Source organism: Podarcis filfolensis (genome assembly GCF_964270895.1).
Source record: "Podarcis filfolensis genome assembly, chromosome: 3".
Classification (NCBI taxonomy): Eukaryota; Metazoa; Chordata; class Lepidosauria; order Squamata; family Lacertidae; genus Podarcis; species Podarcis filfolensis.
The window spans coordinates 76,983,798-77,010,300 of NC_139606.1; the positions used below are offsets into that span (position 1 = coordinate 76,983,798).

Here is a 26,503-nt window from a genome sequence, read left to right on the forward strand (position 1 = left end):
ACAAAGCAGGGAGGATATATTGCAGAATGTTTACCTCTTCCAACGTGCTCTTAAAATCCTTGACTATAGATATATTGATACTGGTATAGCAATGAAAGCATTTACACAACAAATACAGATTTGTTTTAACACCACTGGAGAAATTTCACCAAGGAAAAGGTTTGCGAGGGGAACCATGAAAAGAATAGGTAACTGACCTGCCTATACAGGCATCAATTCACAGCATGGCACCTTTGAGCACTATGGCGCCTCCCAGGCCCCACAACCCCTCCACATTTTTTTCTTAAAATTGAGAGGGCCCTGCAGTTTAGCTGGAACTGTATTTTGGGGTGCTTGGAGGTGCCCACTTTGGAGGAGGGTTCTGAGCACTGTCATTTTTTTCTTCTGTAAAATGGGTATTTTGTGGTGCTCCTGAGTTTCAATTCAAATATACCCTTGGGTCCTTAAAAGGTTGAGATCCCCTACGTGAATTAAAAAGCAAATCCTTTCTATATAAGTGCACATTCAGAAGACAGGCCAACTGCTTGTTCTGGACAGGGCTGCACACCCTCTAAAGGAGAAAATGCATAGCTTGGGGGTATTCTTGGATATATCTTGGTCATTAGAGGTCCAAGGGACCTTGGAAACCACGTCACATTTTCTAGAGGGAATAAAGAGATATTAAATTCTGGTAACAACCATATTTTAACTTTGATTTAGTTGTGGAGCAGTCATGTTCTGATCTGTGCAAATCACCTGGGCTTTAGACCATATCTTCCAATCAAGTAGCAGCTCTTCCAACAGCTTGACATCTTGAATCACCGCTCTAGACTCTACATCTAGTATGAACTGCCCATTTTCATTCAGATGAATCATCTTCTCACTGCAGCAACCTGCAAGGAGAGTCTTGCAAAGGGATAACAAAGAGATTCAGTTTTGTGAAGTTATGAACCAGAAGTGAATGTGAAAAGTAGACTAACGATTTTGCCAAGATCAGTCAATGCAAAGAGAAGGTTTCAGCAGAGCACCTTACCTGCAAAATATGAAATCCAACAATACATTTGGGCTTTATCAACACCTGATGAATCATGGAATAACCATTGCAGTTTTCTAACTCATGTATTCTCTGCTGATTGTGTTTGGTTAAGGCAAGGATAACTTTCAGAGCTAAAGCTTGGGTTTCTTCACAGTCGCTGATTTCCACAACCTAAAAAGAAGCCAATATGCCTTAATAATAAGTAATAAAGCATGACAGACAGAGTGTTACTTCAGTGTTACTTGTCCTGCCCCACATGGATTATCTTGTTACAGGTATCATGGAGGAGCTATTTCATCTGCAAGCTCTTGGTCTCTACTGGTGGCACATTTTAGGCCTTTATTGCAGGGGTTGATTTTGTAAAGGGAGACTAGACCATGTGCAATCCTATCACCAAACAAGGCACTGGACAGAATAACAACTAAGTAATGCCTGTTACTTAAGGGACACAGGTGGCGCTGTGGTCTAAACCACAGAGCCTAGGGCTTGCCGATCAGAAGGTTGGCGGTTCGAATCCCCGCGACGGGGTGAGCGCCCGTTGCTCGGTCCCTGCTCCTGCCAACCTAGCAGTTCGAAAGCACGTCCAAGTGCAAGTAGATAAATAGGTACCGCTCCAGCGGGAAGGTAAACGGCGTTTCCGTGCGCTGCTCTGGTTCGCCAGAAGCGGCTTAGTCATGCTGGCCACATGACCCAGAAACTGTACGCTGGCTCCCTCGCAGTGGCGTAGCGTGGGTTGTCAGCACCCGGGGCAAGGCAAGTAATTTGCGCCCCCTAACCCGTGGATTTGCGCCCCCAACCCATGGATTTGTGCCCCCTAACCCATGGATTTGCCCTAACCCCAGATGTTGCGCCCGGTGCGGCCGGCCCCCCCTGCACCCTCCACGCTACGCCACTGCTCCCTCGGCCAGTAAAGCAAGATGAGCACTGCATCCCCAGAGTCAGCCACGACTGGACCTAACAGTCAGGGGTCCCTTTACCTTTACCTTTAATGCCTATTTAGGCCACCCTTGTAGTGTGTTTCAAGTGCTTCAAAAGTGCCTCAAGCAAACTGGGAAATGGCCATGCTGGAACTACTCTTCCTCTCCCATGCATTCCCCTGGACTTCACAGTGGTCCACTGGAGGTCAACCATTATTAATTAAAGCGATTTTAATCCACTACTCCTGAATCTATGAATAGCATAGTCTCTGAAGGGCAAAATCCAAACCCGGGGGTGGGGGTGGGGATAACGTAAGGGTGGGGCCTCTGCCACATCCACAGCCTTGCCATGCACACAGACAAATTGCTTCACCATCCTGGAGTTGGCATGGCAAAAGGGCGGGGGGACGGGACCTGCTATTTTCCCAGTCAATTCCATTTTAGTCATGTTGCTTTTCTTCCTAATTAAAAGACTTCCAACCTACACATCCAAACCAAAACAAATTTTGAAACACTTTGCAAGATGTGGTAGGTTAGGATTTCATTATGGGCAGTATTGGGCAATCAGCAAATGAGTAAGATCTTAGGTTTTAATTATTTAATTAATGCTGAAAGAATTGCTGGGCCTTTGGGGGGGGGCAATCACTGCACGTAAACTGCAGCTTCCCCACCCATACCTGATGTGTCACATACACTGCTGTAGATGAAACGTAGCAGGGTATACACACAAAAAAGGTGCAATGTCCCTGATTGTAGTTCTGCTTACAGCTTATAGCAGAAAAATAACATTTTTTACTGACAGCATTTTCCTTATACCTCCATTAACAACAATGCTCCTTATTAGTAGCCCTATGAGGTGCCTGTTTGGGAGCAGCCTAGGTTTCACGCACCAGTTCACTTTATTTGCTTCTCAACATACTAGCAATCAAAAGACCTGAAAGTCTGCCATGACAAATGCACTAAGAGGGAAAGCAATTTTTCAGCATCTTACCCTGGCAAAAAGGAAGACAAAGGACCCAGTTCCACCAATCTCGTGCAGTATGCCCTGAAGACCTTTGTATTCTGCCGGCTGTAGCATTTTCAGGTAATAAGGATCTGGCAAATTGCTTTGTACTTCTTTTGAGCTGAAAGGTCTTTGGGAAGGAATGGTTTTCGCTTGACCTTTAAGCCTGATTACTGGCTCATAGATTGTATAGTGGCCAGGGCAGCAAGTGGTGTAAACAGTAGCAAGGCTTTCCTGAAATACAAGACAACATTAAAAGAGCTTGCAGCTTATACCCAAATCACCACTTTTCTTCTGAGCTTCCACTGTCATGGTCAGCACAGCAGTTCATCCCTACGCATTTAATGAAATGATAGTAGCCTTTCAGAAATGTAACTATGAGTTGGGATACATGGAAAACAAAGTTAAGTTATAGGATAGAAAGGAGACAACCTACAGGAGATAAGTTAGGAATAAATAAAGGTTTCTCAGGGAGGCAAAATGAATCTGAATAAGTTGAGGAGTGTGTTTGAGATATTTGTACCATAGTTAGACTCACATCTCCCTGCATTTCATTTTGCCATACCCCCTCCTTTCCACCTATTCCATTTGTGGTCTTTGGAATTTGTTTTTGGGTGGGGTTTTTTTGCAATAGCAGCCTTAACAGAACTAATGTGGCAGCAAAGACTGCCATACATGTTGTACTTTGGATCAGGATGTGGCCTGAGACGGCCTGGGCACAAATGCTATTCCCAATAAAATGTGGTCACAGAAAGTGTGGTTAAAACCAAATGCAAGTCAAGTGACCCAGGGCACACCACAGATACACCAGGGCTTGGGAGCCTCTGGTAGCCAAATGTTGCTGCACTATAACTCCCATCTGCCCAAGCAAGAATGGTCATGGATGATTGGAATTGTGGTTCAGCAACATCTGGGGGGGCACTGGTTCCCCACACAGGCCTGAGACAATAAGATTTTGGGTAGGAGAGAAACACTCTTGGTATTTGATACCTGCCCTGAATACTTGAGACAAATTAGGCTATGCTTCTAAAGTAAATGTCACCACTGAGCATTGTGGCTTACAATTTCTCATTCGTTTTTCATGCTGTAATAGGAAAAAGAGAGAGAGAGATTTAGTACTGTACTAGGATTACAAACTTACAGTTAAAGGTCCAGTGTCCACTTCTCTCTTTGTCATTAGGAGCTCTTTGATTTGTTCACATTGCAGAATTTCTTTATCTATGTATTTGGTATAATCACTTATTGTTTTGCCGTATTTGCAAGGCATTACAGAAGTAAAGTCTGGTCCACAAGAATAAAGATAAAATGCTTCCTCTGGCCCAATTTTTGCACCTACAAAAACAAAAGCATGTGTTTCAATATATGCTGCCTCATGTACAATAAATAATACTTCTATTGTAGCTCACCAATATCTTAGTTCACAAGTGATAAGACAGGTCCCCATAGGTTTGGTTCTCATATTACACTGCACATGTGGATGACATGCCTGCATCTGCATTCAAAGAAGCAACGCAAGATGTGAAGCCACAGGAAATCCCATGGTATGCAATGTGCAAATGTGTATCTTCAAGGATCACTGGATTTGCAGTGGCCAAAATTCATGAGCCACCGGCTAATATACTTTATTACTTCTATGGAACAAGACCTGAATGTGTGGTGTCTGTCACAAGGCAAGAACAAGCCAAACAACACAATCTAAGTTGCACAGTGCTTCAGCAATGGTGCTAAAGTTAAAAACAGATCTATTCCAGTTTACAGCCCCAAGAATCTTTCAAAGTGGCTTAATAAAAAGTCTTTCATAATATCAGGAACTGAAACAATGTGGTTTCCATGTGGCACCACAGTGACTCAGACAGTGCTCATGGCCTCACACGCAATCTTCCCCCAGCAACACTCTTTGAGTCACCTTTTGGCAGCCACCTTCCAGAAAGCAGCAGTGTTATTTATTTTAGTAGGAAGACTTATATCCTGCCTTTCTGTATCTAAAGAGACATTCAAGGCAGCTCTTAGTTAAAAAAAAAAAGAATGTTTAAAGGAGCAAAACATATGAAAAAAGGAAACAAAAGGAGACCAGGATTGCAGCTAAAGAATCACAGAAATACAGAATTCTAGTCGCTGGAAACTACAGGAAGGAGAGTGTTTGTTGTGTTTGCAGGTTTCCTACAGGCCTCAGGCTGGCAACTAAGAGACCAGGATGCTGGATTAGATGGGCCATTGATCTAGCAGGCTCTTCTTTTGTTTTAATTGTCTTTTTTTTTAGGTATAAGAACTATGGCACGGCACTAATAAAGTTTTAAAAACCTCTTTCATATCTGGTACCAGTTTAGTACAAGATAACCAGCAACACGTAAGGGCAAAAACAAACAAACTTACCATTGAAGAGCAGCAGATTTCCCAGGTCCCATCTTCCAGCCAACTGCAAATACTCATCTTGGGATGATGTATAGTGGCCAGTCATACAGAAGGTCTTGTTGCTGTCAGAAGATAAGCTTGTTTTCCTCGGGAGGGTATAATCTAAACTAATTTCGGGTTTTCTAAGAAAAAGAAGAAAGCTTTAGTATATCCTGAACAATTTCAATTGGATAGTGAGAGTAATTAAAGGGCTTATAATAGGTAATTTCACTTCTTCTGTCATAATTAAATTGAAAGCTGTGTAAAATAAAATTGAAGCCGTCTCCTACAATTGGCTCCACACCCCTACAGGGTGCTTCAGATACCCTGACAGTGCTTCAAATATACCTGCTGCACCTATCATTCCTAGATCACCAGATGGCTGATAGAACAGAGGGCACCCACTTGGGCCCACAGCCTCAATCTCCGCAGTAGCCATTCCTGCTGCTACCCTACCCTGGTTCAAGCAACCAATTAATATAGAGCTTCCTCACACCAGGCCCAGCAAATACTGAGGATGTTCTTTGGTAGACCAACAGGAACATCTCTCACTGAAGCAGACCAAAGAACCACACAAAAGCAAATGGGCATAAATGTATCAGTCATGTGTCTGATATATTAAGAATAAAGACTATAATGAAAACTTCAAGGGGGAAACAATAATATATAAATCCACTTAACAGTGAGACTAGAGAGATGCAAGATCTTTAGGGCAGGTGCTTTAAGAAGGTTATTTAACATCCTCTTCTTCCCCATGCAACTTTACTGGTAAGGCCATGTCAATAGTCAAGCCTGTTCCCTGCTGCAGCTGCAAGCAAGCAAGAAGGGAACCTGTATTCTGACTTCACCATTTCCTTCCCACTTGCCCTAGAACAGATTCTCACTGCCAGTTCTACACTGCCACCTCCACTTTCCAGGTCTGCCTGCCATTAGCTCTTTCATACAGTATCAGCCGAGTATGAATCTTGGTGCATTTTTACACCGCCTTGTTTATATGAAAGGGCCGCTTATAAATATTTAATAAAATTAATAAAAAACGATCACAGCAATTTCATTGGCATTAATGGTTGCAAGTAGAGCTTTAATTAGGATGGCACGTCGTACAAAGAGCTCATTTAAGGATACTGAAGGATTCCAGCAACAACAGTTTAACAGAAACAGATGGGTAAGCAACCACTCCATTATTTTGGCTGTGAGCATTTCTTTGTCCTCCTCCTCCTCCATATTTCATCACGTTCCAATTTAGAGAGAAGGCAAATGCCTCTAGAGCTTCTTTAATGATAATAGTTCTATCATTTACCACATTGGGGAATTACCTCTGACCAGAAATCCATAAGGACAGTGTTCCATGGATGTTTTTCTTGCTTTCTGGCTGTTGCAGGTATGTCAGTGCCATATGCTGCCACGTGCCTACAAGGAATGTGTTCTCAGGTGTTTCCGCTTGTGCTAACAGCCCAGCTTTCATTTCATCGTTTGGGTCCATACACATACTATGAAAATATGAGAATATGCCAGTCTGTCATCCTTTCAAATTGCGGTATGTTTTTTTAAATTTATGCATAAAATACTACTCTGAAACACTATGTCTGTTGGGTTTCCAATACAGTGGTACCTCAGGTTAAGTACTTAATTTGTTCCGGAGATCCATTCTTAACCTGAAACTGTTCTTAACCTGAAGCACCACTTTGGCTAATGGGGCCTCCTGCTACTACCGTGCCGCCAGAGCATGATTTCTGTTCTCATCCTGAAGCAAAGTTCTTAACCTGAAGCACTATTTCTGGGTTAGCGGAGTGTGTAACCTGAAGCGTATGTAACCCGAGGTACCACTGTACATACAGACTTTACCATGTTTTTCACCGCTTTTATAGACTGACCAAGAGATGTCAGTTTGTTAGTGACAAAAATACTATCTGCCACTCATTTCCTAGGTTTCTGCCTACAACTAACGGGGGAATTTTTTCCCTTTTTCTGTAATAGTTCTTTGAAGCCTGGATTCTCTCCTTCTCCACTATACCTTCCCCTTAGTTATTACTGCTTAAACAACAGTGCTCCAGTTCATGGCCATCTCCTCATCATTACACTGTGACAGGATGATCAGAGATGACCTAATGTTCTCCTGGTTTGCTTTTCACTTCAAGAACAAGAACTGTAGGCACAACCGCCCCACCTGCATTATTATGGATGCTTGAAACTGTTCACAGCTATTGTTTTATCCCTCTGCTGCGGTGTAATTTTTCAGTCAGTTTCTTGTCTATCCTGTTTTTTTTTTATAAACACAAGAAAATATTCAAAGCAACTCAGAGCCCTTTTTTCTGTTTCATTCCTCTTTATCAGGATACTACATGGCCCAACTGTGCCTTCAGTAATAAGGTAAATTAATCCTTTTTCCCCCTAATGTTCACTTTTGTAAGTCTTGAAAATCTTATTTATCACACTGTACAGATTTCTTCTCCAACTAGGCTCCGGGAAATACAATTGCCAGCATGATATTACCAATTAAAACTGATCTAAAATGGACGATGGGTAAAAATCATCTGACCCATTTTATGCATCTCTTTCCCTGAGCTCCAAGCAGCAACAAGACTGACTGCAGTTAGTTAAAAATAAATAAGAATCATTACTAAGAATTCTATGATCTCCTGATAATGGAGCACAGGCAACCCACCATTTATGCAGTTCAATATGTACACAACTGTGCACACATGAATCACGCTGAACCCCAAAACATCACAAAAGGGGTGGAATGGGGTGTCTGCAGGCTTCTTCAATGGGGATTCAAATATACATTATTTGATTGATGAATGTGGTAACTCAGAACATAACCCCCGTGTAAATGGGTGGTTGCCTGTAATGTGCTTAAAATTCCCTGAACGGGACCCTACATTAAACCTACTAGAACAGAAGAAGAAATAATGCATTTGTCAGTGTGTACAAACAAGTTTACAGTACCGAAATGTGAAACTTCCAGTGTTCACATTCGCCCACACTTGGATCATCAATGCTTTGGACCCCAGTGAAAATATATGAAGGCAACCATCTTCAAGAAGTTTGTCTCCTAAATTGAGGTGATCAATTCCAGCTTTGCTTTCTTCTAGAAAAACGGTTAAATCAGGTACATAGTTAAAACAATGGATGCTGACAAGCGCAACTGCCTTGCATTCTATAAAGTATAAAAATGTAGCTAGCATTCCATAACATGGTTGAACCTAGAGTCCTAGCTGGATTTGAAATATAAACCGCAAATATAAATGCCCAAATTTCCTGTCCATTTTGTTTCCCTTTTGCATTTCTTAGAGTGAGGAAAAACCACTGATAAATTTATAGCTAGCTAAGAATGGTGAATTGCCTGCAGTTTTTCATATGCAAAACACCCTTGAGCTTTTCTCGCAAATTGTATCTCATTAACACTATTAATGCAGGAGACAATTGAGAATGGAAAAACAGAAGCATCCCAGCCAAGGTAGATTTGCATGCATATTAGAAACCCATTTAGAAAGCGGGGAGAGGGAAGCAGATTTAAGCCTCAAGCCTCTGGTGAAAATGACTAAAGAGCCTGCTGATCTGTGGTACTAAGACATGGAAATATGTTAAAACCTTCAACTTAAACTAGGATCTGGAAAGTATCAAGCAAATAATACAGTTGTAAGCAAATGGCTTATTGTGTGACTTATGATTCACGCATGCTAAGAAAACTTCAAGAGCCAACTATTTATAGCAGGGCTAAGCAAACCCTCAGGATCCCTTCCAATTCTACAATTCTATGATTCTATGAAATTCCAAACCCCTATGTTTCAGTGGAATAAAAATCTGCATGGTATGTTGGCTTTTGCAATAATTCTCTTTACTGGAATTGTCATATTCTTGTACTCCATTGATTCTTGCATTGTTGGAAAGTGGTTTTTTTTTAAAAAAAAATACACAATACTGTGATTTGGAGCTCCTTGCAGAAGAGCAATGTGTAATGTTTATCTATAGCTGGAATCTTTCAACTCAAAAAAGCTCTCTTTGGAATCAGTGTTCTGTCATCTGAATGTGTGGCACTATATGCAGCTAGAAGAATGACCTGGTTTTTATTCTCTCTCTCTCTATATATATATATATTCAAAAGTCTTTACAGATTCAGTTTCATTATATTACAGAATATGACTTACCCATATCATCAAAACTGCTGTCGTGTGAAATCAGTGATTTGCTCCTCCTTTTCATTCTTTTTGCTTTCTCTAAGGAAATGTCTACTTCATGAATGCGTTCCGTACAAAACCACAACGAGATGCTGAAACCTTCAGACATATGTGGCCAACAGTTTTGCCCAACCAGAGGCAAATGGATTGGAGCAACATGCCAAGAAGAAAGTAGATGGTGAGGCAAGCTCTCCCCCTCTGCTTCCTTCTTGGTCTGTGCAAACTTTGCTCGTCTTAGTAGTCCTATGGTTTTGCTGCCCAAACTGAGAGTTGGTTTTTGCGAAGGGCTACTTCCTGAATTTGCTATTTGATGCAAAGGAAATGAGATATGATGTAAGGGCCTCATCTCGGTATTTGTCTCCAAAATCTTCAGAATTCCTTTGAGCAACGTGCTCTAAAAGAAATGAAAATAAGACAGGAACTATGTAACTGTTCATTGCTATATACCCTAAACTGCAATAATTAACAGATTGTTTCAATTAGCTCACTTTAAAGAAACTGATGCAGCTCAAAAAGTTGTTTTAAGACAACTAATATTCAGTGAATATTCCTCAAAGGTGAACTGCTCCATCTCCTTGATCATTTTGATTGCCCCTTTTCTGACCTTTTCAATATCCTTTTTGAGGTCAGGTGATCAGAACTGTACAGAGTATTAAAAATGTGGTTGCATCCTATATTTGTATAATCTCAATATGATATCAGCAGTTTTATTTTTAACTACTTTCCTAATGTTCCCTAGTATGAAAATTGCCTTTTTACCACCCATTCACTCAGTTTAGAGAAGTTATTTTGGAGCTCTCTGCAATCGCTTTATTTTAACAGCCCTGAACAATATAGTGTCATCACTACGTAAACTTCAGGAGCAAACACCTAAGCATTTCACTGGGTTTTGCCGCACGCGCATGCGCAGAAGCAGTCCTCAGGTTGTGGAAACCTCAGGATCCGACTGGACCTCTGGAACGGATCCATCCGCAACCGGAGGTACCACTGTATACACTTCGGAATAATTCAGTACAAGTAACCTGTAACTGATGCACCTTGAACATGTGCTGCTTCAACTTTACACAGTTGAAGGTCACCTGGTTGAAATTACATGAATTAAATCCATGGAAGCCAGAGAGCTTAAAAACTCTTTTTGCCCAGGTTTTTCCCAGTGCAGAAATAACTTTTAAGCTCTGACTTGTTTGTGGGTGGGGGTGGTAAGACCTGTTTAGCGTGCCAGCTCCAGAAGGTAAGATTGTTTGTGTGGTGGCAGCTACAAGGAACTGGTTTGAGTATATGTGTTTTTGTGTATATGTGCCACCCCCAGAAGGCAACCCCTGTGCAAGCCACTAGTTATCTGTAATGACAATGTGTCTAGTTGCAGCAAGGATTGCCAACTCGCTGCCCATGGGCCTTCAATTGTGGCTCTTAATAATTTTTTGGAATTGAGGGGGCGGGATCTAAGAGCAGGGCAGAGGGTTGCTGGACCCGGAAAGGCCCATCCCATAGCATTCTTATTTGTTTGGAAGGCTGTTGGAGAGAAGGAGAGATGTGGCAGGAATGGCTTCCCCTCTCGGCTACTGACCCATCCTGCTTGTTTGCTCGCTTGCTGCCTGCCAGCCATGTGTAGCTGGCACTTGCTTCACCCACACTATCTGATTAGGGGGCTGACATACCACTTCACTCTGAAAATGCTAAATAAAATCAAAATAGCTACTATATCAACATTGGCAGTGTACTTCAAAGTACTTCATTTCATTCTAAAAAAATTACCGTAGATGGCGTTTTTTCCAAAAAGATTCTTAAAAGAAGAGTCAGCTCTTCTGAACAGGTCTTTGAACTCATTAGAGACACCAGCAGATCCACCAGTACCTGCTGACATGCTGAAAAGCAACAGCATCATTCATTTTAAAATGTTATCAAAACTACCAAAGTTATTAAAATAAGCAGCTAGAATCCAAGAAGTCACCCAGTCAACCCCTCTCCCCATCCTGATAGCAGTTCTTGCATTGCTGGGTAATATTTCTCTTAAAACACAGGAAAACATCAAGAGCAACCACTGATCCTGCACAGAATTGTCCCCAGAAAAAGACTGAAAAATCTTGATATGCAGCTCTTACAGGCTGGTACATAAGCATTTCAACAACATAAAATAGTTTTGCTACTAACATTTCTATCTCATTGTATATGGGGAAAACCTCAAAGTGCCTTGTCCCCAGGAGCAGGGGGTGTCTCTGAGGTAGATGATAGCCTGATTAATACTTATCTACGTTAAACAATGCAACAGCACTACAGTGGTACCTCGGGTTAAGTACTTAATTCGTTCCGGAGGTCCGTTCTTAACCTGAAACTGTTCTTTACCTGAAGCACCACTTTAGCTAATGGGGCCTCCTGCCACCACACCGCAGGAGAACGATTTCTGTTCTCATGCTGAAGCAAAGTTCTTAACACGAGGTAATGTTTCTGGGTTAGCGGAGGCTGTAACCTGAAGCGTATGTAATCCGAGGTAGCACTGTATATACTATCAGACCACCTCTCAAAGCAAGCTAGAATCAAAACATTTGCACAGTGGAATTAAAGCAGCAACAAAAATTTCTAGGAAGAAAAATAGAAACTTTCCAATGGTATGAAGACTAAATGGTAGTTTTTCCAATGGTATGAAGGCTAAATGGTAGTCTTTCCAATGGTATGAAGGCTACTAAATGGTAGTCTTTCCAATGGTATGAAGGCTACTAAAATCCTAAGTCACATTATTTAGGTACATAATATGTTAATTAACAATTGCCCATGTGACTCAAGACAGGCTGTCACCAAACTCTTCATATCACTGTTTAGTGGATACATACTATGAAGTCAAGATCCTAATGACGTAATAGTCACTTACTCCATTATTCTTAGTTTCAATCTATGTCCTAAGAAGAAGACATTTCTGGCAGAAGACATTGTCAACCAAAAATCTTGAGACCCAAAACAAAAATTGACTTAAGGCTATTGGCCCACCATGGCTATACTTCTTTCTTTAAACCGAGAAGCATTCAATCTTAAAATTTTCTGGAATGCATTTGACACTCATTGGGGCCGGTATGAACGTAATGCTAAACTCATGTCTCACTGAGACCTATACATTTATGGTTAAGAGTACCTGCCCAAGTGAGCAGTACCCAAAAAGGTAAAGACTGCTTTTATTTATAACTCACCATGAAAATTGGAATCTGTCTGTGTCAATATGTGGAGGAACCCTACCAAGAGACTCTTTACAGCTCCCTAGAAATAAAATAAAAAATGATATACTGAACAATCATCTTGAATTAGCAAAATGCCCGCCAAGTGATGGGGAAGTATGTCCTTAGAAAATAGGCTTCAGCTTAGTGGCTGGCTGAGTACTAGTTCCAACCTCCTTCCAAGCTGGCTTTGCCTGACTTTGTCCTGTCCCCTCAGACTTCCTCTCCCAGTTGATTACCTCAACTGCAGAGTTACCTCAGTGCTCTTACTCTTTGCCTTCACTTGAAGACCATCCTAACGACATTAAGATGACTACCAAATAGAGAACAGATATATGGGAATGTGGCCTACAGATGCACTAGTGCTTAATGAACTGCACAATGAACAGATCTTGTTTTTGTTTTCTTCAAGCCTTGGAGATTGTGTCTGTGTCCTTAAGTCCAGCACTCGTCCAGAAAAAGAGACATTCTGGTTGTTGCTCACCTCTGCTGTTGTTCTCACCCACATTTATTCTAGACCCTATGCTTCTAGGCTAGGGGTGCCCCAACTTTTTTTCAAAGAGGGCCAGATTTGATGAAGTAAACATACAATTTTACCCCAGAGTTGTTGAGCTTTTTTAAAAGGATTTTACCCCAGGGGATATACTGCCACAGGGCCCAGATTAAATCGGATTAGGCCCCTGAAACAGACTTTGGACATGCCTGTTCTAGGCCAACTGAGAATGGTATTCTCTGCCTCTTTTGCTAGTGTGAGGCAAGCTGATTCATGCACACGCAAACAGGTCTGAGCTGGGATGTGATTTGCTGAAATGATTACTGCCATTGGAACACTGATGGCTCTCCTAAAACAGAGGAAAGCAATGGGGGGCAGGTAAGAAAATAAGGGATCACGCGCTTGAAAGGTTCCTTGAATTGTCTATGACCTTCCCATCTATCCCACCTACACTGGCCAAGTAATTCAGGGACAGATGAGCAGAGACTTGTGAATGTGTGGGACCCTGTTGCAGAACTTATTAAACATCACTACTGTATAGCACATGTGTATACTATATATGTGCAAGGTCATAGAATTGGCGTCACTTACCTGCTGCATAAGTAACATTGCATTTTTCCCCTTCAGCCTGATTGCTTTCAAGAAGCTCTGGAAAACATGTGTAAGGACATCTAGGCTTGGGTTGCTAGCAGAGAGTAAATGCAATTCCAACATACAGATTTCAGGATATATTAATTCCCCTTGAATGAGGTTTTCTGCTGTGTCACTGGCAAAACTGGAATAGCCGAAACATCCTTTATCTTTCTTAATGTCTGTTCCTAGAAAGGAAGGCACATGGTTATCTGCTGAAATTCAGCTACTCTCTGCCTTATCTACCTACCTATTTTGTGGAGCTTTGCCCCTACTGCCCAACTTTTAATTAACAAGGATCTGGTGTGGTTATCAGACAACCGGGATCTTTTTAAGCATACAATTATCATGCAGAAATGCACAAAGTAAACCATGCATGTTTATATACTAATCGACTCATCGGGCAGTGGGTTGAAAATTGACAAGCATATACACTACAATAATCCATTTTTTTAATCTTTCTATTTACTGATGTGCTTATGCCTCACCACCACTACTGCATGCAGACACTTTTGTGCCATCCTGCTTAAGGAAAATCATAACCTACAAAGCGCCTGCTTTATAAAAGGTTGAGCTGTACACTGAAAGCTTCAAATACCACTATCAATTTAAAAAAATAAATAAATTACAGGTCCCATGAGCAAAAAAAAGCAAGAGTTATGACTTGTCTATTCATTTCACAAGTTTATAAGAAATCTGGAACCAGGGGAATACAGCAGCAGCAACTGCTGTGATTCAGTAGTAATATTTTTAAATTTTGCAGATCATAGGCAATGCTGCCAACATGCTCCTCCTCTCCTGACTCAGGCAAGCAGACTACAAAACAATGAGTGAAAATAAGCAGCAAATGTGACTTTAAGATGACAGCCAGCCAAAAACCAATACAGATTCGTCTGTACAAGTTGCCAGAACAAATAAGTCCACAGGGTTCCAGTATTCTTACATCATGGTAACCTTATTTAATGGTTTACCATGAGTGTGACAATCTTGCCCGCTTTGTTCTTTCCTGCTACTATACTGGAGAAAGAAACACGATCACTGGCTTAGTGTTAACGTTTGAACTGGAGACTGTGGGTTTTTCTCCTTCAAACAAATGATGATCAATAGCCAAGGTTTGTACTTGGCTTGCTGATAGTGGTTTGGAGTGAAACAAACCACAATGCCCAGTACAGACATAATGCTAATACTGTACAGGAATTGTGGTCCATTTTTCCATGCACTGAAGAGGAGGAGCAGAGATCAGAACAATCATGGTAAACTCTTAACTATGTTTTACCATGACATGTGAACTGGACCACTGTATTTAAAGATTCACCATCAAATCATGATTCAGCCACCAGAGCTGGAAAACTACTATGCCTGGTGAGTCCACACACATGTGAATGCTGCTGGAACGTAAACCAAGATGTATCTGAGAAAACCATGGGTGCATCACATGAAATTAAGTTCAGACTTACCTTCATCCTTGCTTTCACTGTCATCAGGATTGCTTTCACTGTCTGCATCATAGCCTTCTTCTTCAGCAAAAAATGTAAAGCCACAGCACTGGGATTCTTCAGCTTCTTCAGATATATCACCAGCCTGAGGTGCAGGTTCCTTTTCAGACTGCTGGATCTGTGACATGCATATTTTATATGTTTAAGCTCATCCGTTAAAAACCTGCAGAAGATTCTGGGCTTCATAGAATATTTGACCACAGTCAAGTATTTTCAAATAGACAAGATTTGACACATCCATTACTTCAATTGTTATGGATTCTAGCTGTTCTGTCATTTTGGCACTTGGAATACTGTTTAACTGTTGTGCAGAGTGTAGAAGTTACATACAAGAGCAGAAAGAACAAGACGGACCATGAAGTTATCCAAAGAAGTTCCAAGAAAACTGCATTCAGCAAATAAACTAGATACACAAAACCCAAATGTCTTCATCTTCAAGTCCACATAGACATCCTGGCCCACAACTTATGAAGCTCCCTTACTTGCCCACTTTCTTGCAGTCAACAGAAGGCAGACCTTCCAGAAGTAGTTGAGAGTTGAATCTCTCCAGACAGTTTCAGGGCAATTTAAAACCACAACAATAGAAGCTCAGCTATAATGCACACCACAGATTAGGAAAGATAGCACCAAGTTCAAGAAGATGTCAGCATGGCTAATGAGCAGAGACAAGGAATCTATTTAAGACAATGAGGCTTCCTTCAGAAAATGGATGCCTTGTGCCCAAATGAGAAAAGGAACAGAAGAAAAAGGAAAAGAAACTTGCACAAAAAAGGTGACTGGAGTAACTTCCCTTTGAGGAAAGATTGCAATATTTGCGGCTTTTCTATTTAGAAAAAGGTGAGTAAGGGGGGACATGGTGAAGGTGTCTATAATAACGCATGTTGTAGAGAAAGTGGATAAAGAGATATTTTACTTCCTCACTCATACCCAGGGCCATCAAATGAAGATGAAGGTTGGAAGAGTCAAGATAAATAGCACATAGCTAAACTACGGAATTATGGGACGCAGGTGGCGCTGTGGGTTAAACCACAGAGCCTAGGACTTGCTGATCAGAAGGTCAGTGGTTCGAATCCCTGCGATGGCATGAGCTCCCGTTGCTCAGTCCCTGCTCCTGCCAACCTAGCAGTTCGAAAGCACATCAAAGTGCAAGTAGATAAATAGGTACCGCTCCAGCGGGAAGGTAAACGGCGTTTCCGTGCACTGCTCTGGTTCCCCAGAAGCGACTTAGTCATGCTGGCCACATGACCCAGAAGCTGTACGCCAGCTCCCTCGGCCAATAAAGCGAGATGAGCGCCGCAACCCCAGAGTCGGTCACGACTGGACCTAATGGTCAGGGGTCCCTTTACCCTTTACTTAAACTACGGAATTATGTAGTGATGGTTACCATCTTAGATTACTTTAAGGGGGGATTTGTAAAATTCACAGAAGATAAGGCTCCAAGCCATGATGGCTATGGGCCACCTCCAGTATCAGAATGCCAATGATGGGAGACAACAGCAATAGCCCTTGTCTCCTGCATGTGAGCTTCCTATTGCCGCCTTCTTAATCATTGTGGGAAAGCAAAATGCTGGACTTGATAGGCCTTTGTCCTGATTGAGCAGGGCTGTTCTTATGTTAGTCCCTATATTTTCCATGCCCAGAGGTTTGATACAGAAGAAGGCAACTCCTTTATTCTTATGCCCGTCAAGTCACTCCTTCGCTATGCCCTATGAGAGATTTTTCTAATTCTGACCCATCTGCTATCCGAACTGTTTGTAAAGAGCCTACTGTTTCTGAGGACTGATGGTACAAATATAACACTTATTAATGTTCCGTAACATATAATGAGAACATAAATTAGGCTATCAGACAAGCAAGCAGGCAATACAAAAAATGCATTTTTATCTAATTATACCTTTTCTTTCTTCTCTTCAGAATGATCAAGATCAGCAAAATAGGTTCCCAAAGCAACTCGAAGCAAAGAATCAAATAAAGGCTTCACCAAGTCAGTCTCCATTATTCTAGATTTTGTAAGATGATCCCGCATTTCAAGTAATATATCTTCTGCACACACATTCTACATTCAAGTAGGGGAAAAATATGCTTACAAGCTTGTCCTGGTTAAATAAAATGGTACTAAAAGCAATTATAGTTTCTTCACTATTTAAATTCCTGGCCTTCTCACAATTGCCAACATCACAACATCAAGAACTAAGCATATTTGCTTTGAGGGTCTTCTTTGTTTTGTTTTTACAACCAAGCAGTATATAAATTTTATGAAATTAATAAATAATGTGCTTTTTTGCATGTTATACATGGTATATAGATCACTATGATTTCCTCTGAACAGTTCTGATTTCTCAGTAGATTTCACACAATATATATTTGGTTAATAATAATAGCAATAAATTTATTATTTCTACCCTGCCCATCTGAGTGGGTTGCCCCAGCCACTCTGGGTAGCTTCCAGTATATACAGGGTGAGTCTTTTAAAAGAGGCCCAGTGGAACATGTGTATTCTGTATCCACGGGGCCTCTTTGAAAGGACTCTGTATAAATACATAGTTAAACATTATACATGGTTCGAAAACCTACCGTATTTTTTGCCCCATAGGACGCACTTTTTCCCCTCCAAAAATGAAGGGGAAATGTGTGTGCGTCCTATGGGGCGAATGCAGGCTTTCGCTGAAGCTATCCGCAAGCCTTGGGAGCCCGGCGGGAACCCGTTCTGGGGGCTGGGGTCAGGGGAAGCTCGGGCTCCCCCCGCCCCCAGCCCTGCAAGCTCCGGGAGCGATGGCGAGGTTGCGCAACCTCACCATCGCTCCCGGACCCCCAGCCCCGAGGCTAAAAACGAAGCCAGGACAGCTAGCGGGATCCATCCCGCTCGCTGTCATGGCTTCTTTGCTCTTTGGGGCTTGGGGGGGGAAAAATATTTTTCTTTATTTCCCCCCCCCCCAAAAAAATAAGTGCGCCCTATGGGCTGGTGTGCCCTATAGAGCGAAAAATATGGTAAATGAAAAACACACCCAATTACAACACTCAAGGCTTAAAAGCGGCAAGATAATACAAAACAAGAAGAAATGTGTCATGTGAATAAGTCTCAATGCACCTAATCTTTAGGTTACTTCACTAAATTTCCTCAGGCTGAACACTGCATCCAGATCTCTCTGTGGAGATGCATTTCACACTTTATGCCCAATTACTTTATTCTTATTCCTGCAACAGCTTGTTTTCCTTCAATGGAACCATCCACTGTGTACCATTTAAAATGCTGCAATTTGACTACAGTGGTGCCTCGCAAGACGAAATTAATTCGTTCCGCAAGTTTTTTCTTCTTGCGAGTTTTTCGTCTTGCGAAGCACGGTTTCCCATAGGAATGCATTGAAAATCAATTAATGCGTTCCTATGGAGACCGCTTGCCAGGCTGGCGGTGCGGAGAAGGGCTTTTCTCCCCACCGCAAGCCTTCAGGACAGGTACGGGAACAGAGGGGAAGGCGCGCAGCGCTTCTCCTCTGTTCCTGGGGCTTGCGGTGGGAGGAGGGTTTTTCCTCCCCACCGCCAACATTCAGAACAGCATTCTGAATGTTGGTGGTGGGAAGGAAAACCCTCCTCCCACCGCAAGTCTTCAGGACAGCCATCCGAAGGCTGGCGCGGGGAGAAGGTCTCTCCGCCCCACTGCCAGCCTTCGGAGGAGCCTTCCGAAGGCTGGCGGCGGGAGGAGGTCTCTCCGCCCCACCGCCAGCCTTCGGAGGAGGTCCGAGGACAGTGGGGAAGACGCGCTGCGCTTCCCCGCTGTCCTGGAGATTTCCCTATGGGCTTTCGTCTTGCGAAGGAAGCCCATAGGGAAATTCGTTTTGCGAAGCGCCTCCAAAACGGAAAACCCTTTCGTCTAGCGGGTTTTTTGTCTTGCGAGGCGTTCGTCTTGCGGGGCACCACTGTAAATTTAATTGGAAGTTCAGCTTGCCATCTAGAAAGTAAGATGTGACTTTAAAATCCAGAACAGTAGTTGTTTTCCTTCCTACCTCTAAAATGGTTTTTAAATGACAATATGAATGTAATTATTTCATGGCAGGTTACCTGGGGAAGAGACTCCATTTCTGACTTCTGCTGGAAATTATTTGCACTGTGTAAACAAATAGCTAGCAGAGCTTCCAAGAGTCTTATACCCTGGAGCGACCACTCATTTTCCTGCATGAAAGCTCCTTTCAACGTTGCAGTGCCATCAACTGAATTTTGTTCCACTCTTGAATGGTCACAGGAAGGGCATTCAGGTTGTCCTACACCGTCAAGATTTTCATCAAGACTATCCTGATCTGACTGCCCTCTCTCATTACTCATTTCAAAAGGCTTCTCCTGCTCGTCTTGTTCCTTGGCTCCTTTTTTGGCAAGTTTCTGAATAATCATGGCTATCAATTTATGACATACTTCAAAGCCACCAAGTCTATGGAACTGTCTTTGGAAAACGGAGCTGCACAAATAGATCCAGCGGCACATCGACCAAATGTCTGCTGCCCTATGGATGTGTTCCAAAGAAGGCAAAGAGAGACTTTCTGGTGACAGACATGGGAGCCTGTGGCTCAAAGGTTCACTAGCTGTGCTGTCATAACCTGAAGTATCCTCAGAATCATTAGTGGAATCTCGATCAGCCTCTGCTTCCTTGCTCACACATAAGAAAGCAACACAGAGAAATATGTTTATCATGTTGACGTGAACATCTTGGCTGACTGATTTCTTCTTCTTTGGATAGACTTCTTTGAGCCCAGCATAAAATTTGGTCAGGCTTTGAGGCACATCTGAAGCTACTTGCTGCCTATGAACCAAAGCACCTAATTCTAACGCAGACTTCTTTTGCTCATTGTCTAAGACATCTAAGTCTGGAATCACTTGGTCCGTCTGCTGGTCTCCAAGGCAAAATATTAATGTTTCGAACACTTTCAAAGAATAACTTCTTACAGAGTCCAAGTAATGCAATTCAGTCATTTGATTTATTCCATTGCAGCTTATGAACAACTCTCTTACTATTCTGTGGAGAAATGCAGAAAACCAATTAGATAGAAAAGGAACCCAAAAAATTAGCATATTGTGGGTTGTATCTGATTGTGTACCTCTACCAGGGGCAGCTGCTACTGAGGGTCAGTGCCACACACCGGACCTCCTGTCAGCAAACATGATTCTATGATTACTGTGCTTACTGAGAGGGAGGGTGTCAGGGAAGAAAGTGTAGGGAGGTAAGTGCCAATCCAGCAGTCCCACCACTGTTCCTGCCCCAAATTCCCTGCTGCCCTGCCTTGTCTATGAGTCTCTGATCAAGCCCAATTCCCCAACAATTAAGAAAGGTAACATACCTGGATTTAAACAGCGCAGGCAGAGTCTGCAAATAGATTTGAAGCACTTCCTGAGGCAAACTCCATTTGTGGTAGCTGCCTGCCTGGCTGATGGCTGTAGTAACGCCTAGTTGTTGAGAGTTATGAGCCAATTCAACACCTCTCTGGAGCACTGGGCTGAATATATAATTGTACAGTTTCCACTGAATGACTTCGTTGCCTTTCTGAATCAAATTGCAAACATGGCTGGCTATCTGCATGCAGCGCAGTTTGTCGTCCTCTTCAAAAACAAGGCTTTGGTAGGCCTCCAAGGCATCCCACTTCAACAACATGTCTTCAGACCCTCTGCTAGGCAAAATTCCTTGAAACCTATAGGGAGTTGAAGAACTTGATGGGGAAACGTCAGTGGCATTCCCATGCAAGACATCATCCAGTTCAGCAAGCTGATCACAGTCAATGGTACAAATGTTGCAGGAGGCCTGTGTGAGTTTTTGAGAGACCTGCGCTCCTCCCAGTTGGTCCAATATAAATTTATTAAGGATGCTTAATATATGTGGCTGAAAGTTTTTCAATACTTGTGATCTGAAAGAATGAAGCAAGGGGGTGATTACAGACCTGGGGTCCATGCAACAACATATACCCACATTATGGACACCGGACAAGATCTGAAAACATGTGCTGTTAAGTGAAACCAGTTCCAGCAGCCGCAAACACTGGTGAGCACAGACAGCGACGCAGCAGCACCGGTCAGGATAATGAACTTCCCCATCCAGCGTTTCTTCAAATGGGTTCTTGGAGACTTGGTTTTTAAAAGTAGAAACCGGGAGCCCTGAGAGGTCTCTGTGGTGATGCATGAAGTGAGAGTACTCACATCGCCTGTGCCGCTTTCTGGTGCACACAGACTGATGAAGTTGCTCCGACTTCACTTTTTTGATGGTGCTGATTATTTTCATGATGCTGTTAATGAGGGCTGAGAGGTATTCCGATGCTTCTGATTTTATCTCAGTTTCCCTCGCCACCAGCCATTCCATCTGCAGCACAGTGGTTTCAAACAGTCTGAATCCCTGATGCTGTATGAACTCATGAGCGAGATCCATTGCTTGACTGAAATAAATTGGATTGGAGGCGGCACTCTGAAGGCAGCAGATCAGGATCTGCAGAACTCCTTCTATAAACTCCGGCAAAAGAAGGGCTCTGTGGCGGTATCTTGAGACGGCGAGGCTGCCATGAATTCCCTTCTGTAAAGCTCCCTTTTGCCCAGAAGCAAAAGGCTTGCATGTTTTTTCCAGCAAACATTTAGTTTTTAAAGCTGCTCTAAGCAAATCAATTAGATTTTTCCTTAAGTTGCCAGGCATGGTCTCAGCGTTGTTGACATCCACAGCCATCAGGTGCAAGACCGTCCTAAAGAGCATCCTCTGAGCCAGGGCAACTGATTCCTCTGCCCAGCTTGAGGAAACGGCTTCATTTTCAGCAGTACTGCTTGCACTGTAGCAGTCTCCAAGTTTGGACAAAAGTTCCGTTAGTGTGCACACCACATTTGCTGCCAGCGCCGACTTGTGATTCACAGAAATATCAAACTTGCATATTTTTTCGAGCAACGATAGTAAGACATGACACAAGTCAAAGGGAGAATTGTCCTGGCAGCTGACAGGTGGTGAAGCTGGCTCCTCTGAAGTCTCAGAACTGATTTTTTTCACTGGAATAACCTGTTCAGAGTCACCTAGATGCTCCCTACTGAGATTACAACTCTGGACTTCTCCAGCTTCTAGAAAGCTGCCTTTCCCTGTAATGTATTGTTCCTTAGGTGGGTTTGTTAGAAAAGGCTGCAGGATTTGGGACCTCCTGTGCTTCATAATCACGGCCGTCTTCTCATCTGAATTGCCTTCTGAATCAGAGGTGGATAGCTGGGATTTCCTTGCGTCCCTCACAGAATAGCGATGAGTAGTTTTGCGCTGCCGTCTACTTTTCCGGGAGCTTAATTTTACAGACACCTGGGCAGACAGATGAGGATTTTCTTCTAGATCTTCTTTTTCCTGAGTAGATTTGAGAGAACCTGGAGTTGCCTCTTTGGTCAAGCATATATCAACACAGAAGGGCAGATTAAAATCTGTCGGGAGTCAAAAATTACAGTTAGATGATTTCACCTATGGAGCCTCGGAGCCAGTCTAAACATGATCCAGGAGTATAAAGTTATACATGCAAGTCTTGGGCTCATACAGCCTCAGCAACTACACCAAGAATCTTTAAGATGAACTGAGGCCTACATAGATAAGCAGGTCCCAGTTATGTTTGTGCACCTACACAAAGTGGAGAGGATGTACGGAACTCACTCCCAATACACCATTATACAATTGTACTCTCACATTTTATACGTATACATGCAAATATTTTCAGGTCCTTGAATGTTCTATGCTAGAGATGCTCCCTGAATCAATGCCCTAGCTGCAGTGCAGGTTATTCATGCACTTTAAAAAGTGCATACAGGAAGATTTAGGGTGATATCCAATCCTAGCCAAGTGACTTAAGTCCACTTAATTGATTACAATGTATTGTAAGCAGAATTCCACTTGTGCAGCAGAATTATCCTTCCTCTCCTATGCAACACCCTATACTCCTATTCAGATCTGCTTTGGAGGGGATATCCAAACCCTCCAGAACAGATTCAGGGCAATGCAGAGGGAAGGAGAAGAAGGAGAAGTCCCGCTGCTCTGTTCTGCTCTTACATGGGCGTCACTGGATGCAACCCATTGATTTCAACTGATCAACTCTGTGACATCGCTCATAAGAGTCTGCAATTATACATACATAATCTGCAGAAAAATAATGCTATTTATGTGCATAGAAAAATAAATAACTAAGATTTTACCACTTTGCATATGAGATATGGGAAATTCAGGGCAGTTTCCCATTTAAGCATCCTGTTAGTGCAGGGATTTTTGCTTGCACAATGGGGCATTTCCCACCCCCTCTCCTCCTACTGCGCCTTCCACAAACCTGGCTCCAGGGGGTTGGGAGAACCTGCAAAACTTATTTAGGGAGTGTGCAGGAGGAGGAGAGGGGAAGGAAATCCTTGCACTCACAGAATGTTCACGTAGCGCCATGTTGGCTACAACCCTAAAAGACACGACCAAAATTCAGAACAAATATCCAAGTATATATCTTGAATAATGAAGAGGCGTTTCTTCATGTGTGTAAAGAACATGTACCTAATGCCTTTTCTTCTTGTACAGGTATTTTCCATACTAGTGGCAGAAGTGAGAGGAGGAGAGTAAGGAGGTCTTCGCGACAGGTCAGTTCCTGTTTAGGAAACAAAGGCTTGCTTATATTCTGTATCTTTACGGAAAGATAGAAACTGTTATCCACCACAGATTCAAAACATTTGGTTTAAAGCTTCTTTGCTTTCATTTTAATACCTTTCCCAAAGCCTCCAACATTTATTTCTGTAGTGTGACACACCAACAGCATGATTTAAGTTTTAAATTCAGCCAAGTGAGAGTCAGGCTTAAAAGGCCGCAAACCAATCTAAAGGCATGTAGGTATTTAGCATATCCTTGTAATAAAACTTTCCAAGCTGAAATAATTCCTCGCTCCTAGAAGAGTATTATTCAATGAAAAAAACAAATCACTTCTGCTGGTTTGGAGCAGCCTGGCATGAGGCAAGAAGCAATTAAAATGCTGGTTTTTATAACTTAACTGCCCATGGTAAAATAAATTCATTTAGAAAGTTAAACTAGCATTTCATCTATACACATGTCAAAACCAACAGTGTAACTGAAGGTCTGACATTTTTTTAAAAAACAGCTACTTTGCCACTTTGAAATGCAAGGTGGGTTTCAAGCCAAATCTATTACAGTTGTTATGAAAAAGAAAGTATTACCTGATCAAGTATGGAATTAAGTTTAGTAAGCAAAATGAATCCACGACCTTGGATAAGGTATTGCCCCAGTGCGGCTATGTGTGTTTTTTCCTCTTCCTCCTCCCTGGCCTCCACCCTTTGGTCCACTGCATTGCAAAGTTGGCTGACATCTGACAAAAATTCACGTGCCAGTGAGTTACTATCACTGCTCATGTCTGAGCTGTATATTTAAAAGAGAGAGAGAAAGAGAGAGAACGTTAAAGAAATAACTAGCTTTCAGGAGCTGAAACAACACAATTACCAGTTTTTGAGGCCACTTAAATCAACCCAGTTTTACTGGATGACTCCATACTTAATTTCCAAGAAATTACAATTTATTTGCTACTGATACACTGCCTTGTTCTCTGAAATTTTCTAGTAATGTGATCTGCCATTGATATGCAGTTGTCGTAATGATTGCCCCCAAAATCCAAGACTCACCAGAGATTAAACTTCCTCTCTCATTTATGATATTTTGTGAAGTGTTAAATAGGTCAATTATTGGTATGCCCTCCTCCTGCAAACCTGCAAAACAAAACAAAGCAAAAATACAGAAGTTAAAACAAAATGCCTAAGCTCTAAATCCCACTTCAGCCATCTTTCTACCACCTGCATCTGTGTACAGAAGCAAGCAGCACCCAGTGATAGCAAGAATGTTCAGAGCTAGCAGACAGAAAGTTCATCAGAAAGCAATGCAATATTAAAAGAAAGAAAAGTTAAATGTGATCTTAGACCAGTGAGGAGGAGTTCTTAACTTTCCCAGTGCAATTCCTCCTTGTCATATTTCTTCCCCTTCCATCTCTTGCAAAGTGTTACGGCTGTGGTCATAGGCGTGCACAGCACATTTCATTAGAGTGTGCATTTCAATGAAGGAAGAAGGGGGAAATAAAACAAACAAATAAGGAAGAGGTAAAGATGCAAAATGATTAAAAAGAAAACAATCACAAGAGTGGCCAAGAAGTCCAAACAGGTAACTTTTCCAACAGAGAAAAGACCCATGCCAAGCTAACCAGAGGCATGGAACTGCAAATCTGGAAGGCCAGGGCTGGGGTGACTCCTTCTCCTCACTTGCACATCACAAGAGAAGCCCCTCATCCCCACAGATCTCCCTCCACCAAAGGTGGCCAGCAGGCTTCAGATGGAGACAGAGCCTTGAGACAGAGACAGATGTGGACAGAAGGAAAAGTCTGGAATGGATCTGGAGCTTCTGCCAGCCGAAGAGGGAGTCCCTCCTCACTTACTGTCATAGCTGGAGCCAATCACCCTACCACCACTTCCAGAGAAAGACACAGGCAGAAGTTGATCCATTCCAGAACCACTCCAGCCTTTATATTCTGCCTTTGCCTCTCTGTCTGCTTCCCTCGATCCCCCCACCCCACACCTTTAATGTCTTTTTAAACATTAGGCTGTGCCTGGACACCTCCCTCCCCCCCCCCCCATGGATGTGGCTGAAAGCTTAACTCAGAAAATACCCAGAAAATTCATGAGATTGATAGCTAGTGGCCTGGCTGAGCCAATATATCTAAACCATAATTTAGATTATCACAAATAAAGTTTGATACACTGGTTTATTTTAACTAGCTCGAGTAAAAATAGGCTACAGTTTGGCATGAAACATGCAACCCTGAGGTTAGCAACAGTTCTTTTGCAATCATCTGGACTTTAGATGATTACCTGAAACAGGCTAATGTGTTTGAAGCTCTACATCATAACACCCAAAGCCAAGCACTTTTCAGATCCATCAACAATAGGCAAGTTAGGCAAATGCTTAACTGTCCCCTGCTGAACTCAATAAGTCTTGGAAGTACGTATTACTAAAACAACATGAGAGCTGCTTCTCCCCAGCTCCAAGAAATTACTGTTATGGCATGAGAAGCATGGAAACCTATGCATGGGGCCAATCACATCAATTCTTCCTACCAAATAACCACTAATCTGGGAGAGGCAGGCAATCGAGAAGGAAGAAACAAACCTAT

The 26,503-nt window shown here is 42.4% G+C and overlaps 1 protein-coding gene across 6 annotated transcripts in view; it reads right to left on the reverse strand.

Annotated features, from left to right (window-relative positions):
* LYST (lysosomal trafficking regulator) overlaps window positions 1-26,503 on the reverse strand; it is an 80,117-nt gene that overhangs the window by 45,786 nt on the left and 7,828 nt on the right. For 4 of the 6 annotated variants that reach the window (XM_083605957.1, XM_083605955.1, XM_083605953.1 and 1 more), the window contains exons 2-19: window positions 24,969-25,052; window positions 24,510-24,708; window positions 23,839-23,929; window positions 20,654-22,739; window positions 19,386-20,331; window positions 17,224-17,385; window positions 15,291-15,447; window positions 13,795-14,021; window positions 12,687-12,753; window positions 11,263-11,372; window positions 9,478-9,901; window positions 8,276-8,417; window positions 6,643-6,816; window positions 5,309-5,469; window positions 4,077-4,267; window positions 2,924-3,169; window positions 1,013-1,186; window positions 736-885 (exon numbers count right to left, since the gene is read on the reverse strand). In XM_083605957.1, the coding sequence (XP_083462083.1) occupies window positions 736-885; window positions 1,013-1,186; window positions 2,924-3,169; window positions 4,077-4,267; window positions 5,309-5,469; window positions 6,643-6,816; window positions 8,276-8,417; window positions 9,478-9,901; window positions 11,263-11,372; window positions 12,687-12,753; window positions 13,795-14,021; window positions 15,291-15,447; window positions 17,224-17,385; window positions 19,386-20,331; window positions 20,654-22,739; window positions 23,839-23,929; window positions 24,510-24,701 (5,700 nt within the window). In that variant the 5' untranslated portion in view covers window positions 24,702-24,708; window positions 24,969-25,052. The remainder of the gene's footprint in view (window positions 1-735; window positions 886-1,012; window positions 1,187-2,923; window positions 3,170-4,076; window positions 4,268-5,308; window positions 5,470-6,642; window positions 6,817-8,275; window positions 8,418-9,477; window positions 9,902-11,262; window positions 11,373-12,686; window positions 12,754-13,794; window positions 14,022-15,290; window positions 15,448-17,223; window positions 17,386-19,385; window positions 20,332-20,653; window positions 22,740-23,838; window positions 23,930-24,509; window positions 24,709-24,968; window positions 25,053-26,503) is intronic. The other 2 variants (XM_083605956.1, XM_083605954.1) reach the window with 1 other exon arrangement.